The sequence below is a fragment of the Elaeis guineensis genome, chromosome 2 (genome assembly GCF_000442705.2).
Source record: "Elaeis guineensis isolate ETL-2024a chromosome 2, EG11, whole genome shotgun sequence".
Taxonomy (NCBI): Eukaryota; Viridiplantae; Streptophyta; class Magnoliopsida; order Arecales; family Arecaceae; genus Elaeis; species Elaeis guineensis.
Genome location: NC_025994.2, coordinates 104,034,557 through 104,053,571, shown reverse-complemented (window position 1 = coordinate 104,053,571; position 19,015 = coordinate 104,034,557). Strand labels below are relative to the sequence as shown.

At 44.6% G+C, this 19,015-nt stretch overlaps 1 protein-coding gene across 1 annotated transcript; it reads left to right on the top strand.

Moving 5' to 3' along the window:
* Positions 1-655: 655 nt before the first annotated feature.
* On the top strand, positions 656-2,372 carry LOC105049138 (adenylate isopentenyltransferase). Its single transcript, XM_010928706.4, has one exon. It carries the CDS (start codon positions 1,116-1,118, stop codon positions 2,187-2,189), a length of 1,074 nt encoding a protein of 357 aa, XP_010927008.1. The 5' UTR covers positions 656-1,115; the 3' UTR covers positions 2,190-2,372.
* The last annotated feature ends 16,643 nt before the right edge of the window (positions 2,373-19,015 follow it).

The following is a 19,015-nucleotide window of genomic DNA, read 5'->3' as shown; positions in this document are numbered from 1 at the left end:
GCTTGTGGTGCAGCACCTGCCACAACCAACCAATCACCATATGGGCCAAGAGAAACTGCATTAAATGTGTTGAAACATCGTCAAATGCAATATTCGAATAAAGAAAATAAAGCAGCGACTCTTTCCGCACCTAAAAGCACAAAGCATCGTGGCAAAGCGAGAAAGAGGACCCATGGTGGCGGCAGGCTGATCGAAGAATACACGCAGTCAACCGGATTCCCTTGTTCGGATGAGGCTCAAGTTGGCCAACACTGATACTCACTACCTCCATGCTGGTCTAGTCAAGCAGTGGCCACCTGTGCTATTTGCAAACGAACCAAGCCCCCCATATTCCCAACCCTGGCCTCTCCCGCATTTGGGCTGATCCCACAGCACTGGGCATGCTCATTTTTTATGTTTCCACTTATTTTATCCACACACACATGTAAGCACAACATGAGCTTGCAAGGACCGAGACAAACTATTTAACTCCAAGGATCATGACGAGGGCTTGCTGATTTATCACCCTTCTATTATCTAGCTTCTTTTTTATATTGCTTCGGGAGAGAGGCAGGGGAAGAATAGAAGCACAAGCTGCAGAACACAAACCGATATTTAAACCCATACGCATGGTCTTCGAAATGATTAACCTAGAACTTAATTAAATAGATAGGAGAGGGGTTAGCTTTTATATATATATACACACACATATGTATGTGATGCCTGGAACCCGTTATAAAGAGTTAGCGTGAGCAAAACAGGGTCAGTGAGAAGACAAAAGGGAAATAGTGTGTGAGAGACCCTGGTCCATGGTCCAGAAGAACAACAACAAGAAGAGCATGAATTGAGATAGCTGGCTGCCCTCTGCTGCTGCTGCTGCGCTTATGTGAAATGGCAGTCCCTCTTTGCCCACCGTTTTGATTCCCTTTGTACTGAATGAGATCATTAGCAAACACTTGGCATTTCAGTCTCCCACCTCCACTACACGCTGTATCGGATTCTCTTTTCGGCTTCTCTCCTCCATTCTTTGTTCTTCTTCTCCTTCCTCCTCCTCCTCTTTACAAGATTATAGAAAAAGAACAAAAAAAAAAAAAAAAAAATTGCAGCCATCTGTTGACGGGTCATCACCAGTCTATATGAGAATTTTATTCTCCAGAAGCGGCGGCAGCACCATCAGCGCTCTTCTCTCCCCTTTACTCCAGGGTCTCCAGCGGCCCGTGGTGGCGGCGGCGAAGTTCTTATTCCGGCAGCAGAGCGTGATGACCGCGGTGGAAAGCCAGAGCAGCCTCCACCACCACCTCCTGTGCCTTCCCCGGAGGGCTTGCAGCGGTCGCCGAAATGACAGCGTGGTGGTGGTCATGGGTGCAACCGGGACCGGCAAGTCGAAGCTATCAATCGACTTGGCGACCAGATTCCCATCCGAGGTGGTGAACTCCGACAAGATCCAGGTTTACCGCGGCCTCGACATCACCACGAACAAGATCCCTCTGGCCGACCGCTGCGGTGTGCCGCACCATCTGTTGGGGGAGCTCGACCCCGCGGTCGGGGAGCTCCCGGCGCTGAAGTTCAGGTCCCTGGCGGCGTCCGCCATCGAGAGAATCGCCGCCCGCCGACGGCTCCCGGTGGTGGCGGGAGGGTCGAACTCCTTCATCCACGCGCTGCTGGCGGCACGGCACGACCCTCTGGTGGACCCGTTCGCGGCGGGGGATAGCCGGCGAGGAAGAAGGGAGAGGCTGCGGTACCGATGCTGTTTTCTCTGGGTGGACGTGGAGCCGAAGGTACTGGCGGAGTACCTCGACCTACGGGTGGAGGAGATGGTGGCGGCGGGAATGGTGGAGGAACTGGAGGCGTACTTCGCGGGGGAGGGAGCGGAGCCGGGGAGGCACCCGGGCTTGGAGAAGGCGATCGGAGTGCCGGAGTTCCGGGAATATTTCAAGAAAGGGAAAGGGGCGGGGGAGTACGCGGCGGCGGTGGCGGCGATCAAGGTGAACGGGCGGCGGCTGGCGGAGGAGCAGGTGCGGAAGATCGGGAGGCTCGGGGAGGGTGGGTGCGGGTGGGCGCTCCAACGGGTGGACGCGACGGCGGCCGTGCGGGCGCGGCTGGGGGGATCGGCGTGGGTGGCGGCATGGGAGCGGGACGTGGTGGGGCCCAGCGTCGCTGCGGTGGAGGGGTTCCTGGAGTCCTCGCTTTCGCCTCCGCTCGGTAGTTAGTTAAGCGAGTTCGTGGTTCTCCTCCCAGCTCAGAACGGCTTTTTTTTTTGAGAATTTGGAAAAAGGTGACTAAATATACCAAAAGGAACAAAGGAAGGGTTTTAAGGACTTGAGCGAAGCCTGTGATGTTTTATTCCTTCTAACTTCTAAATTTTTGCATCAGAGAGAGGGGGTGAGGGAAATATTGTTGGGATGAGGTGGGAGGAAGTGAGGGCGGAGGAGGCGGCCAATTTTGGTGCTTGAGGACGCCTCTGACATGAGCGTGGGGGCCGAGCGAGTGGTGGGGTTGGGGACAGAGAAGGGACAGAGTAGTGAAGGGCGGGGTGCAGAAGCAGGAAAAAAAAAAAGAAAAAGTTATACAACACGAGAAGGGAAAAAAAAAAAACAGGTTGGGTCTCAGAACAGGGAAGAGAGAGCAGTGAAGGATGGGGTGCAAAACAAAAAAAAAAAAAGAAAAGAAAAGAGTTATACAACAGGAGAAGGGAAAAAAAAAAAAGAACATGCTGAGTCTAGATGACGTTATCTTAGTTACTGTATTATTTTCTTCTGGTTCTCCATTTTTTTTTTTTTCATCTTTCTTTCCTTCTGAGTGTGTAGGTTTGGAAAGGGAATCTCAATCACATTTTGGGTGTGAGTTCGAGACAGATGCCCACTTAAGAAGCGTGTTGGGAGGCATGTGATGCGGGTGGAGGCAAACACCGACCCCAGCACAAGTGTGAATAACTATTTCTTCTCTACAATCAAATATGAAAAAAAAAAAAAAAAAAAAAAACAGAACTAGTTTTTGTATCTTTTGGCCTAGAGAGTATTGTCAACTATTATCCCTGTCCACGGGCATTTGTATCCTGGTCCATTGCATATACTAACTAATTTTGTTTAAAAAAAAAACGTCGCCTCTTTTGGCCTTGTCCACAATTATCTCTTTTAGTTCATTCTCTTTTGGACTTGATATATTTTGTATATTAAACTTGTACTTATTGTTGTGATTACTGCTGCTGGCTTGGCACCAAGAGAATGCCTTGGCGGTGGTTGAGTCAGTGAAATTCGAGCTGTTGGTGGTCTCTAGAAGTGGCAAAATCATCGTTGCAGCCGTGGGAGGGCTGCGGTAGTGCCGGGTCTCCTAGTTTGCTCCTTTCCCGGGCGTGGAAATTGGGAACATACCGGCAGTGGCAGTGCTGCTGGTTATTCCCAAGATGCCCACGCCGGTCCCCCCTCTCGCACGCTTTATGAGCTGGAGCCAGGCGGTAGGTCGTACCCGATGACGAGGCGCACTGGTGGGACCACGGGTTACCAGGGTCTGACGGCACCTGCGGCTGTGATCGTCGGAGCGTTTGATGATGTCCGATCAATCTCTTACTCCAGAATATGGCTGATGGATGGGACGTGACCTCGTAATCCCCCAGGCTTGCCGTGGAATAACGGTCGTTAGAATTCAATGACGACGGACGGTTGTTCTGCTTTCACGGCCGTTAGTACCTCGAGTCTAATATATTGTGCAGAAATTAATTAAACAGGTACTTGGAAACCTACATCATGGATGAAATATAGGCAAGAGAGGCCGCATAGAAGCTTCTATGTTGTTCCTTTACTTGCGATCTACTTAGCTTGTATTCCATTCATTTATGCTCCCTTATGGATATCTAATCAAGGCATCATCTTTAAGAATCTTTTTGATACCATACAATGTAATAAAAAAAATAAATAAATAAAAAATAACTAAATACGTGAATCAATCAAAAAAAAATTCGCTTCTACGGAGCATGCAAATTTCACTATGAAAAAAAATATTACAAGAGAAGATCTCATCCTCAATCCTCGTACATCTAATTTTTTTCTCACAGAAAGTTCTTCCTCATAAAAGCTTTCTCTAGAAAGACCCTCCTGAATCCCTAAAGCGACCACTGTCCGCTATCCAAAGCCTTCCTGCTCCTCTCAATGTCGCATGCTCTCTCTCTCCATGGATCCTTTTCTCTGGTTCACACACGGAGCCATCCGCACGTCCACAAAACCAAGCCACCGAACCACACGCAAGTTCCTGTTCATGTACAGGCCCTTTTAAAGGGCTAAAACCCAATTAGATGCTTATTAGGACTCCTAATCAAGCCCATATAAGGATCTGGACCGTTGGATCATGATCGAAAACTACCCATACCCTCCGATCGTGTGGACCGCAAGAAATGCGTGGAAAATATCCACGTAGTAGACACCCTCCTTTGTGCACCGCTTGGTCCACGGTGGACCGGGCAATCGGGCTCCCAGTGCAGTGCCCTGGGCCTGGGCCGCACGCACCTAGGCCTGGACCGCACCCCGCGCACCCGGGCCTGGGCCGGCCCATGCGCCAGGGCCTGGGTCGGGCACCGTGTTGGGAATAGTTTCCCAAAGCCAATCGTCAGCCTGTTGACGGTTGTGCTCCTTTTTGTATTAGTACATGAATTATAAATAAATAAAAGTTATTTTGGTATTTTTTTCATCACAAATATTTCATCTTCTAATGAACTCTTGTGTTGTGGTGAAGTCCTTAGGACTATTTAGACTCGACAAAGGAGGATTTGTCGCTTAGTCCTTAAACATGTTCGCGACCAAATGATACGTTGTTACCAAGGACGACAATGTTTATCGAGCATAGGTCGTTGTGTGCCATATGGGTTGGTTGTCCTCATAACCAAAGAGTGTGGAGACACTGGTATGGCATACAGGTGAGATGTAATAGTACATCTGCACTGAACGTGACCAACTCCGGAGCTATTTCTGCTGTCAAGATTTGCTCCGATGGGATATGGGTATAAATGTCCCTCCGACCTGAGACCGCCACGGTGACTTGCAAGTAACTCACTGCACTTAGGCACTGGACTACCTGAATTTCTAATTCAGTGACGGAAGGTTGCTGGGTGTAGTCAAGTACTTGACTTGTCGGTGCGTGTGTCAAGATGGGATTGACCACTCCAGTTTAGGAGCTGTGTACAGTCGTGTTTCAATTTAGCAAAATCTTGACCAGGGTAGTCCTAGTGAGGAGTCACAGGACTAATTGAGTTGAGCACGATTCGGATGATATCATCAGGGTTGACAGTTTAACCTTGAGTCGTCCTAAACACAGGGGTCAAAAGGGATGAATTATACGGTAACCATATTCATGTAGGTTCTGAATGTTGCGATTGCGATTATTCGACCTATCCGATCGTCGGGTACCATTGCTAGATGGTCACTTCGATTAGTACAGGAATTGGTTCCTGTGCTACCGGTTTAGGTTCGAACCTGCGGGGTCACACACATTAGAGGTTCCTTTCTGATCTGATGGCTGATTATGAGTCTTATCTATCTGGGACTCTATGATTGAGAATTAGGATTCTCTAATCATGAGTTCCATACATTTTGGGTATCGGGGTCAAAATTTTGAATTTCAAATTTTGAATTTGAAATTTGAACTCTTTGATCAGGGTTTCATATCGATGGTCTCTGATGCCTGATTGCCCATCGGATTTGGACTCAATATTTATGAGAGGTTTAATTAGTGATTTAATCACTAATTAACTCAATTTGATTGAGTAATTATTTTTGGATCAAGTCCAATTGAATTGGATTCAGTTTGGATTGACCCGATTAGGTTAAATGTTGACCTAATCGCTAAGGTGGTTTAGTCCCTGATTTGATTAGGGGTTAGATGTAGTTAATTTCTGATTTGATTAGGATTTTATTGAGCCTAATTAAGCCTAATTATGTTGGGTTTAATCTGGTCTAATTGTGCTTGACCTATTTTAAACTAGGTTGGCTCAATTTGAATCAAACCACCTTGTTTTAAATTTCCTGCGACACCCAACTTTCTTGCACCCATTTGAATTCACGAGAAGAAACTTCTCATGAAATTTTTCTCACGCAAAACCCTTCCCCACGCCCTCATTTGTGCGCCATATGGATGGATAAAATAATTAGTTAGCCATTCAAATTCAAAGCATGTTTGAATTTGAATGGATAACTTATCACTTGCCCTTTCATCCTTATCCATTTTGTGCGCCACATTACTTATACGAGAAAAGGTTTCTCGTGAAACATTTTCCACGCACAAAGAGCCACGCCCCTTCTCTTCTCACGCCCAAAAGGATAGGGATAAGTTGGTTTTCGTTTGAATTCAAATTTGATTTGAATTCAAATGTGTAACCTCTTATCTTTATCCTCTCACGCGGATAAGACACGTTCGACGTTGTTTTAAAAAGAGGAGAAAGGTGGGACGTGCGTAGAAATTTTAGGAGAGAAACTTTGAGGCGTGAGGAAGGCTTCTGCGTAAGGTGAAGGTCCAAAACCTTCTGAGAGAAAAAGAAAGAAAAGAGAGAAAATTGGGCGCAGGGTTTTTGGTGTGTACCCTAGGGTTTTTACCTAGGGTTCGGGAAGTGAGATTGGTGTGCCATGAGTGTCGTGAGTCCACCAAATTTCAGGGAGAGATCCATCAGCCTCTTAAGCAACTGTGCAGACGATCTAGAGCATCCAAAAAGTCGGCACACATCGATCGAAGGAGTTCGATCAACATCTGCCATCAAAAGGGTGAAATCACGAACTAGCATTCGTGAGGAGCTGATCAGACGGGAGCTTCGTGTGGACGATCCGCAGAGGTCAGACATTTGTGTGGCTACGACATGATGATCAGAGCCCTCCGACGGTGATCAGATTGCGGTGATCGACTACCCGCAAAAGGTGATGTGTTCTGAACACAGTACTGTAAAACGTTTACTGATTCAAATTTGAATTTCAAATTTAAATGCATGCTGTTGTATCATATTTAGATCCTAGTGTAGGATTAATTAGTATTAATTAATGAGATTAATTAATAATTTCACTGTAAAATAGTAATTTTGAAAAAGTTTTAAAATTACCATTTTGCCCCTGCACTAAATTTTCGCTTCAAATGGTATCAGAGCTCACCCATGTCATTAGGTAAATCAGTGTGACTGATTTAGGTGCTCCTAATGCCAGCTTTAATTAATTTTTTTTTTAATCTGACTTGATGAAGTCAGTGGGAGGATTGAAATTGGCTGGATGATTTCTTCTCTACTATTCTTTAATAAAATCTTCAAAATTATTAGATCCCTAAAATGATTAAGTTATAATGATAACTAAGTCATAGCCTCCCATTAAGTGAGTGATAATGAGTCCATTAGTTCAATGATCATTGGAGGCCCAAAGGCCTGGTGCTCATTGGCTAATGGAATTATTATTCATAATATGATAATTTGATTGAGTCTTTCTGATGGTGGTTAGGTTGGCCGGCCAAAGTCGGGCCTGATCATTTATTGGTCCGATTCACTAAATTAAGTCATGTTAATGGTTGGACCTAACCAAATCTTTTCAGTGGAGGCCAAAGCCTACTGATTAGGTTCTGGGGCAAAATCAATTACTAGAAGTTGTTTAGAGAAATAACTGGTTAAGAACCTATCCATAGATGCACATGGGTTGACCAACCAAAGTTGAGCTCGTGTGTAGTCTGTGTGGATTCTAGTACCCATTAAGGAATTAAAGTAATTCCTCGAATTGGAGGATGAGGCTACCAGTTCGTAAAAATATTGGAAAAAACTTTAGACTAAAATCTAAGTCTTTAGTATTAATTTATGTACTAATAGAGGTCTCGTTTTTCTTTAAGCAGCTATGGCCACTACCCTGTCGCTTCGGTCATTATTAGATAATGACAAGCTCATGGGACCCAATTTCGATAGCTGGTATCGAAAATTGAAAATCGTCCTTGAGCATGAGCGGATCCTTTATGTAGTAACGGATCCAGCACCTGAGGAGCCAGCTCCGAACGCTAGTAAGGCGATCCGAGATACTTACTTGAAGTGGCTCAATGACCGCACCACCGTTCGATGTATTATGCTGGCAGCAATGAATGACGAGTTCAGCCGAAGGTTTGAGAACGCCCAGCCACAGGAGATGCTTCAAATATTGAACGACTCCTTTGGCACGCCTGACGACATTGAAAGGCACAAAACTAGTTGTGCCATTTTCAATGCTCGAATGAGGGATGGGGCCTCAGTCACTAATCATGTACTGTACATGATCGAGATGATTGAGCGCCTAAACAAATTGGGCTTTCCTCTGCACGAGCAGCTCGATAAGGATGCGATCCTTAATTCCTTGCCCAAGTCCTTCCTCCCATTCTTTACTCATTTTCGAATGACAAAGCCTGTAGTAAACTACCACGGATTATTGGGGTTGCTGCAGAACTTTGAGAAGGATCACCAACTCCATAAGGAGTCGGTGAATGTAGTGGGAGGGTCTTCTTCTCGTCGTCAACCCTTTGGGAAGGGGAAGAAGAACAAGAAGAAGAAAAATAAGAAGGTGCAATCTCATGCTGGGACAGTAGCACGGGGTCAGACCAAGAAGCGCAAGCACGACCAGAGCCAGGCGGAGTGCTTCTTTTGCAAGAAGCATGGGCATTGGAAGAGGAACTGTCCTCAATACATTGCCTCCCTGGACCCGAACAGGCCAAAGAAGAAGCAAGGTAATTATATGATAACTCCTTGCAACTTTTCGATTTGTGATACTACTGCCTGGGTATTGGATACCGGAAGCCCTTATCATATTTGTAATTCGATGCAGGGTCTGCAGGTCAGTAGGAGATTTGATGAAGGCGAGAGGTTCCTGAATATTGGAGATGGAAGCAAAGTTTCAGTTCTAGCTTTAGGAATCATGAGTCTTGTAATCAATTCTCGTAATGTAATTCTGAGTGAATGTCACTATTGTCCAAGTTTTTTATTAAATATTATTTCTGTAGGCCTTTTGGCCATGTACGGTTATGATTTTTTAATAAAAAAATATTTGCAATATCATTTTGAATGGTGTTATAATATTTGTTGGACAATTAAATAATGGAATTTACTTACTATCACAGCCTGTTAATGTGGTTCAAAAATTTGGTAAACGCTCTAGAATAGATAATGTGTCAGAAGTCTACCTTTGGCACTGTAGGCTAGGTCATATCAATAAGAACAGGATAAACAGGTTGGCTCAAGAAGGAATTCTTGAAGTTAGTGATTGTGAATCACTTCTAACCTGTGAGTCCTGTCTTCTTGGGAAGATGACCAAGTCACCTTTTACTGGAAAAGGTGAGCGAGCCAGTGAACTCTTAGGTCTGGTACATTTTGATGTATGTGGACCCATGAGCTCAAGTGCAAGAGGTGGATTTTTCTACTTCATAACCTTCACAGACGACCTATCTAGGTATGGGTATGTCTATTTAATGAAGCATAAGTCGGAATCATTTGAAATGTTCAAACTATTCCGAAATGAGGTAGAAAAACAAATTGGAAAGTGTATTAAAACTCTTCGATCTGATCGAGGAGGTGAATACCTTTCCAATGAGTTTCTGACATATCTAGGAGAGAATGGGATTCTCTCTCAGTGGACTCCTTCTGGAACACCACAGCATAATGGTGTGTCTGAAAGGAGGAATCGGACCCTGTTAGACATGGTTCGATCCATGATGGGGTTGGCTGGTCTGCCGATCTTCCTCTGGAGATATGCGCTCGAATCGGCTTGTTACTTTCTAAATAGAGTTCCGAGTAAGTCTGTAGCCAAAACGCCATATGAGATATGGATAGGACGTAAGTCAGTACTCTCGCACCTTAGGGTTTGGGGGTGTCCGGTTTATGTTAAACGTTTAATTACAGACAAGCTTGGACCTAGGTCTGACAAGTGTAATTTTATAGGGTACCCAAAAGAGACCAAAGGGTATTATTTCTACCTTGCTGATGAGCAAAAGGTGTTTGTCAGCCTTAAGGCAATCTTTTTAGAAAAGGAGTTCCTTAGTGAAGGAACTGTTGCCTCTAAAGTCGAACTTGATGAAGTTCGACAGGTGAAAAAATCGACATATATTACTGAACCTGAACCGGATTTGATTAGATCAGATCCGGAGCCCATTGATTATGCACCCTTAAGGCGGTCTGGTAGAGTACCACATCAACCGGACAGATACTATGGTTTCTTGGTCCGGGATGGTGATCCTGTCGAACTTGATGAAAACGATGAGGATCCGATCACCTACATGGATGCAATGCAGAGACCTGACTCTGAGAAATGGCTAGAGGCCATGAAATTCGAAATGGAGTCCATGAAGGTCAACGATGTGTGGACATTGGTTGACCCACCCGAAGGAGTAAAACCCATAGGGTGTAAGTGGGTCTTCAAAAGGAAGAGGGGCGCAGACGGAAAGGTGGAGACCTATAAAGCCCGTCTGGTTGCCAAGGGATATCGTCAACGTTATGGTATAGACTATGACGAGACGTTTTCTCCTATGGCAATGCTCAAATCCATTCGGATTATGCTTGCGATAGCTGCCCATCTGGACTATGAAATCTGGCAGATGGATGTGAAGACAGCTTTCCTAAACGGAGAGCTGGACGAAGAGGTGTATATGATACAACCTGAAGGGTTCACATCCACAGATGAGTCTAAGGTGTGCAAGCTACAGAGGTCCATTTATGGACTTAAGCAGGCATCTCGAAGTTGGAATATACATTTTGATAGGACGATCAAAACGTATGGCTTCGTTAAGAACGGAGAAGAGTCCTGCATTTATAAGTGGGCTAATGGTCTAGTAGTAGTATTTCTTGTATTGTATGTGGATGACATTCTCTTAATCGGGAATGATGTCCCTGCATTACAGGGAATAAAGATTTGGCTATCATCACAGTTCTCCATGAAGGATCTGGGAGAAGCTTCCTACATCCTAGGGATGAAGATCTATAGGGATAGATCCAAAAAGTTGCTTGGCTTATCCCAGTCCACGTACATTGATACTATGCTGAAAAGGTTCAGCATGGAAAATGCCAAGAAAGGCTATCTACCGATAGGCCATGGAATTTCTCTCTCGAAGAGGGATTGTCCGACAATACCTCAAGAGAGAGAGCGTATGGGTAGGATTCCATATGCTTCGGCAGTGGGATCTATCATGTACGCCATGACATGTACACGACCAGATGTGGCATACTCACTAGGGGTAGTGAGTAGATACCAATCTGATCCAGGAGAGAATCACTGGAAGGTTGTTAAAACTATCCTGAAGTATTTAAGAAATACTAAGGACCAGTGTCTTATATATGGTGAATCGGACTTGAGACTTATAGGGTTTACAGACTCTAGTTTTCAGTCTGATCGCGATGATAGCAAGAGTGTGTCAGGATTTATTTTTACCCTTAATGGTGGGGCTGTCTGCTGGAAGAGTTCCAAGCAGCACACTGTGGCTGATTTAGTATGCGAGGCGGAGTATATGGCTGCATCAGATGCTGCCAAAGAAGCGGTGTGGCTGAGAAAATTCATCACCGAGCTCGGAGTAGCACCCTCCCTTGTTGGTCCAGTTCTGCTCTACTGCGACAGCTCTGGAGCCATTGCTCAGGCGAAGGAACCAAAGACACACCAGCGGACGAAGCATATTCTGTGCCGCTACCATCTCATCCGGGAGATCGTGGATCGAGGTGACGTCGACTTTCAGAAGATCGACGGGAAGGAGAACCTGGCCGACCCATTCACTAAAGCCATTGCGGTGAAGGAGTTCAACGACTACAAGTCGAAGATGGGTATTAGATACTGCACCGATAGGCTTTAGGCCAAGTGGGAGATTGTTGGAAATAGTGTTCCAAAGCCAATCGTCAGCCTGTTGACGGTTGTGCTCCTTTTTGTATTAGTACATGAATTATAAATAAATAAAAGTTATTTTGATATTTTTTTCATCACAAATATTTTATCTTCTAATGAACTCCTGTGTTGTGGTGAAGTCCTTAGGACTATTTAGACTCGACAAAGGAGGATTTGTCGCTTAGTCCTTAAACATGTTCGCGACCAAATGATACGTTGTTACCAAGGACGACAACGTTTATCGAGCATAGGTCGTTGTGTGCCATATGGGTTGGTTGTCCTCATAACCAAAGAGTGTGGAGACACTGGTATGGCATACAGGTGAGATGTAATGGTACATCTGCACTAAACGTGACCAACTCTGGAGCTATTTCTGCTGTCAAGATTTGCTCCGATGGGATATGGGTATAAATATCCCTCCGACCTGAGACCGCCACGGTGACTTGCAAGCAACTCACTGCACTTAGGCACTGGACTACCTGAATTTCTAATTCAGTGATGGAAGGTTGCTGGGTGTAGTCAAGTACTTGACTTGTCGGTGCATGTGTCAAGATGGGATTGACCACTCCAGTTTAGGAGCTGTGTACAGTCGTGTTTCAATTTAGCAAAACCTTGGCCAGGGTAGTCCTAGTGAGGAGTCACAGGACTAATTGAGTTGAGCACGATTCAGATGATATCATCAGGGTTGACAGTTTAACCCTGAGTCGTCCTAAACACAGGGGTCAAAAGGGATGAATTATACAGTAACCATATTCACGTAGGTTCTGAATGTTGCGATTGCGATTATTCGACCTATCCGATCGTCGGGTACCATTGCTAGATGGTCACTTCGATTAGTACAGGAATTGGTTCCTGTGCTACCGGTTTAGGTTCGAACCTGCGGGGTCACACACATTAGAGGTTCCTTTCTGATCTGATGGCTGATTATGAGTCTTATCTATCTGGGACTCTATGATTGAGAATTAGGATTCTCTAATCATGAGTTCCATACATTTTGGGTACCGGGGTCAAAATTTTGAATTTCAAATTTTGAATTTGAAATTTGAACTCTTTGATCAGGGTTTCATATCGATGGTCTCTGATGCCTGATTGCCCATCGGATTTGGACTCAATATTTATGAGAGGTTTAATTAGTGATTTAATCACTAATTAACTCAATTTGATTGAGTAATTATTTTTGGATCAAGTCCAATTGAATTGGATTCAGTTTGGATTGACCCGATTAGGTTAAATGTTGACCTAATCGCTAAGGTGGTTTAGTCCCTGATTTGATCAGGGGTTCGGTTTAGTTAATTCCTGATTTGATTAAGATTTTATTGAGCCTAATTAAGCCTAATTATGTTGGGTTTAATCTGGTCTAATTGTGCTTGACCTATTTTAAACTAGGTTGGCTCAATTTGAATCAAACCACCTTGTTTTAAATTCCCTGCGACATCCAACTTCCTTGCACCCATTTGAATTCACGAGAAGAAACTTCTCATGAAATTTTTCTCACGCAAAACTCTTCCCCATGCCCTCATTTGTGCGCCATATGGATGGATAAAATAATTAGTTAGCCATTCAAATTCAAAGCATGTTTGAATTTGAATGGATAACTTATCACTTGCCCTTTCATCCTTATCCATTTTGTGCGCCACATTACTTACACGAGAAAAGGTTTCTCGTGAAACATTTTCCACGCACAAAGAGCCACGCCCCTTCTCTTCTCACGCCCAAAAGGATAGGGATAAGTTGGTTTTCGTTTGAATTCAAATTTGATTTGAATTCAAATGTGTAACCTCTTGTCTTTATCCTCTCACGCGGATAAGACACGTTTGACGTTGTTTTAAAAAGAGGAGAAAGGTGGGACGTGCGTAGAAATTTTAGGAGAGAAACTTTGAGGCGTGAGGAAGGCTTCTGCGCAAGGTAAAGGTGCAAAACCTTCTGAGAGAAAAAGAAAGAAAAGAGAGAAAATTAGGCGCAGGGTTTTTGGTGTGTACCCTAGGGTTTTTACCTAGGGTTCGGGAAGTGAGATTGGTGTGCCACGAGTGTCGTGAGTCCACCAAATTTCAGGAAGAGATCCATCAGCCTCTCAAGCAACTGTGCAGACGATCCAGAGCATCTGAGAAGTCGGCACACATCGATCGAAGGAGTTCGATCAACATCTGCCATCAAAAGGGTGAAATCACAAACTAGCATTCGTGAGGAGCTGATCAGACAGGAGCTTCGTGTGGACGATCCGCAGAGGCCAGATATTTGTGTGGCTGCAACGTGACGATCAGAGCCCTCCGACGGTGATCAGATTGTGATGATCGACTACCCGCAAAAGGTGATGTGTTCTGAACACAGTACTGTAAAACGTTTACTGATTCAAATTTGAATTTCAAATTTAAATGCATGCTATTGTATTATATTTAGGTCCTAGTGTAGGGTTAATTAGTATTAATTAATGAGATTAATTAATAATTTCGCTGTAAAATAGTAATTTTGAAAAAGTTTTAAAATTACCATTTTGCCCCTGCACTAAATTTTCGCTTCACATCGCGCGCTGGGCCGCACCGCCGGTGGTCCTCCATCGCTTCGAATTTCGTGCAGTCTTCAATCGTGTATATCTTGACTGTCCGAACTTTGTTTGGAGTGATCTTAGTCTCGTTGGACTTTATTTTTCATCGCAGACCTCGCTGTGGGCTCAATATGGATCGAATCTCAAGATATCAAATCCTAACAATCTCCATCTCAACTCAATATTCGGCCTCATCCTGACTCTGAGAGCTTTTGGATCTCCTTACCCCCATGCCCTGGGCATTTGCCTGCTGAACATAGATGGACAAATATGGGAGTCGAGTCAAGCTGCTCGATTTCATCTCTGTCGTATGCTGTGCTCCTCCTGATCTGAGATCTGCTAAGGGCATCATCCTGTGACAATAGGAATCTCACCTTACGACGTCACCTCTCATCCTCCCGAGTCTCCTGTCTCGTGCCCGATCCACCTCCATCTGAAGCTCCACCTCGCTCTGGACTCCTCCTGGCTCCTAAAGCTCCATCTCGTACTGAGCTCCCTACTAGGTAATAATATCCTCTCCTCCTCTTCTTTTCTTTCAAAATAATTCTATCGCCGCATAGCACCTTCAAGATTCCTTCACCAGCTACCTTCCTGTAGCCTCTCGAATCCAGTCTGCTCAATGAGATAAGATTCTGCCTGAAATCGGATATATATCAGACCTCCCCCAATCTCCTCACTGCACCATCATGTGTCCTCCAGCTGACCGTCCCGATGCCTCTGATCGCACAGCTTGATCCATCCGACAGATAAACAATGCCCTCACTGTTCTCCAGGGAGTCAAACTGCTCCTCTCTATAACATACATGATACGTGCATGCGGAATCTTAAATCCACTATTGGAAAGAAGTAGATACCTCGTCAGATATCTCTAGGACATCTATCTCTGAATCGCTATTGACCGTCACCACAGCAATCATCGTTCGATTTTTGAGTTGAGAGTAATTTCTATCTAGATGCCCCAACTCGTCACACCGGTAATACTTGGTCTTGCTTAAGTCTCTCCTGGACTTGGACCATCCTCGTCGCGATCTTCTATCGCTCCATCTACCGTCTCCTGCTCCTCCATAAGCCACCAAGGCTGAGCTACCGCCACTTGAGCTCGAAGCCAGGTTCTCTCTCCTGAGAACCTCGTTCTAGAGTATTACTGCGGTGACTTCGTCCATTTTGATGGTGCTCTTTCTCACTAAAAGAGCAGTTACCAAAGACTCGTACGAAGGGGGAAGCAACGCCAGCAAAACCAGCGTCCTGATCTTCTCCTCAACATTCTCACTAATGCTGAGGAGATCGGTGAGGATCTTCTGCAAGTGACTTAGATACTCCTACACGCTCTGTCCTTCAGTCATCCGTAGCTGGTAGAACTGCCTCCAGAGGAAGAGAGTGTTGGTGAGAGACTTCGTCATGTACAACTCCTCGAGCTTCGACCATAGCACCATCAGAGAAGTCTCGCTAAGCATATGAATCACCACCTCATCCGTTAGGTATATGCGGATGGTACCCACCATCTACATCTATAGTCTTTTTCAATCCTGTACTTCCATGGTGGTCGACTTTTCCTCGCATAAGAGAGCATCAATCAACCCTTGTTGGATGAGCACATTCTTCACCCTTGCCTGCCACAAGGAGAAATTGCTCTTTCCATCGAACTTGTTGATTTCCATCTTGATTGATCATGTCTTCTCCATCTTCAGTCTTGCTCACTACCGCTGTAATCTACATCTTTGTACCGCTTTGCTCTGATACCACTTGTTGGGTGGATGTCTGGCCAGGACATCACCTCCCAGGACTTTTTCGATACCATGCGATGCAGCAAGAAGAAAAAAAAATAAACAGAAAATAATCAAATACGTAGATCAGCCAAAAAAATGCTCACCTCCACGGGGCATGCAAACTTCACTACGAAAAAAAAATATTATAAGAGAAGGTCTCACCTTCAACCCTCATACATCCAATTTCTTCCTCACAGGAAGTTCTCCCTCACAAAAGCTCTCTCTAGGAAGACCTTCCTGAATCTCTGAAGCGATCGCTGTCCACTGTCCAGAGCCTCCTTGCTTCTCTAAACGTCGCGTGCTCTCTCTCTCCATGGGTCCTTTTCTCTGGTTCACGCATGGAGCCATCCGCACGTCCACAAAACCAAGCCACAGAACCACACGCAAGTTCCTATTCGTGTACCAGCCCTTTTAAGGGGCTAAAACCCAATTAGATGCTTATTAGGACTCTCAATCAAGCCCATATAAGAACCTAGGCCATTGGATCATGACCGAAAACTACCCATGCCCTTCGATCATACATCGGTCCATGGAACAGTGCCATGGATCGTGAAAAATACATGGAAAACACCCACGCGGTCCACGCCCTCCTCTGTGCACCGCTCGATCCACGGTGGACTGGGCAATCGGGCTCCCAACGCGGCGTGCTGGGCCTGGGCCGGCCCGTGCGCCCACGCCTGGGCCTGGCACCGCATGCTGGGCACACCCAGCTACGCACTGCCGCGCCTGGGCCACGCGCGGCCACGTCGCCAACCGCCGGCGGTCCTCCACCGCTCCGAGTTCCGTGTCATCTTCAATCGCACGTATCTTGATCGTCCGGACTCCGTTTGGGGTGATCTTAGTCTCGTTGGACTCCGTTTTTCATCGCGGACCTCACTGCAGGCTCAATATGGATCGAATCTCGAGATGTCAAATCCTAACATGCTCTCTTTTTGTTCTAAAATTTCATTTAAGAAGATTGATGGGATTCTACCATGTGACCTATTATTAAATTTTAAAAGAAATTAAGTTCTTGCATATTATGTAAACACTTTGTATGGTGATAGCTATTGAGTTAATTGTTAAATCAATAAGAACTTTTATATATTTTCTTGAGAGCTTAGTGTTTAGATTACTTTCATATATCCAAAGGATTCGAACAGTGTTACTAATCATACCTTTAAACATAACCATGTATTAATGATTAGAGCACCCTGCAGTATTAATGATTCGATGTGCAATTTATTATAAAAGTTAGCTCTGTGTGGGAGAATACAGGGGGCTACTTCCTGCCTTCTATCCTACCTATCCATCCCTTGGGGTTGACACCAACCAGAATCCAACCCTCACCCCATTGCCTAGGTGATACCAAGCTACATGCAAGGAATCAATAATGCTGGGAAATATAGCAAAAATGAGTTACTTGTTTTGATGTAGCTGGGCTGGCTTTTGGGACTGTTGTATCAAATTAAGGAGGGCCAAATGGCTTGCTAGACCAATCTGGAGATAGCAGGGGCTAGCGTTTTCAAGCTCAAGGAAATGTGGGTGGGCCTTGATCCTAACCTAGAGATAGGAGGAAGAGCATTCCTTCTGCGTGATAATCGAGCAACACGCTCCTTCAGACTAGCCCAACGCAGAGCAGCCAGTTCAACCCGACACACCTGCAGCCACTCTATTGCGGCACCTTGCCCAAAAAGAAGGGTCAATCACTTAAAATAAAGTGCTTTAATAAAAAAATATAAAAATACAGATTTGAATAATGAGCATATGAGCTGGCAAATATGGATGGTAAGACCCTTGTCATCGAAAGCAGCATCATCATTGAGGTGTCAAGAAGAACTTAACTAGAAGCTAATTAGCACCTTCAAGACTAAAAGAAGGATCGTTCTTGTAAAGTGCTTGTAAAGAAGAGTTCCGAAGCAAAAAAAAGGGTATGGTAATCCCCAAAGCCAAAAAGTGACACTTTTCCGCTAAAAAATACAATAATCATAAAAAGGTCACGCAGCCACAAAAGTTCTGCTCATTACAAATTCGGTATCATAGGAAGGAGAGTCAATAGGCCAGATTTTAATAGGCCAGATTTTAATATGTATTTTTTATTTTATTTTTTCTTTTTTAACTGAGATGGGCAAAATTTTTTTTTTTTCAAACTGAGATGGGCAAATCATACTAAAGTAATATAAATATATCCAACAAAATTAAAAAAAAAAAATGTTACGAAGGGCCATCCAAACTATCACACGAAAGAGGCCATCCAGTCCACAACCTCATTAGCCCAAATGAAGTGTCCTCCCTCACCAATCTCCACAAATCTTGCAAAAGGAGATGAGTAGATGCCTCCCTAACCTATTTCTAGATCCATCCAACCACTGTAGTAGAGTTGCCCGCAACATAGATAAAAACAAGGAGAGGCCACCGAAGATTAGTTTTACCCAACTTAGGATGCACTACAAAATACTCGAACGTAAAACCACCCCGCATTAAAGAGCCACCAACGTCCGTATCCAGTTCATAACATGGCTATGTTGTTCATCATGATTTAATCACCATAATATGTTAGCATGACCAACAACAATGCTTAGTCATAAACTTCCTTTAGTATGTGATTGAAGAAAAAAGAAGCTACCCTTGGCATTTGATCAGAGGTAGTCATTGTCTGGGTCAATCCATGGCTGGTCCCACAACAAGTCCTATAGCATCTTTACATAAAAGCCTTTTGATTCATTAATTCGAGAAAGATGTTCATAAAACCTTTGTTCAGGTTGCTAAGCTAACAATAATTTGAGGATCTGGCTGCAAAGAGAAGCGCAACAACAATAAGTAAACTGTTTTGGTGTATGCAAATGTACAGCAGTGTAGTAACTGCATTTGCTCAGAGCCTCAAAGAACCATCAATCATGGAGAAGGCTACGGTGCACCGGATT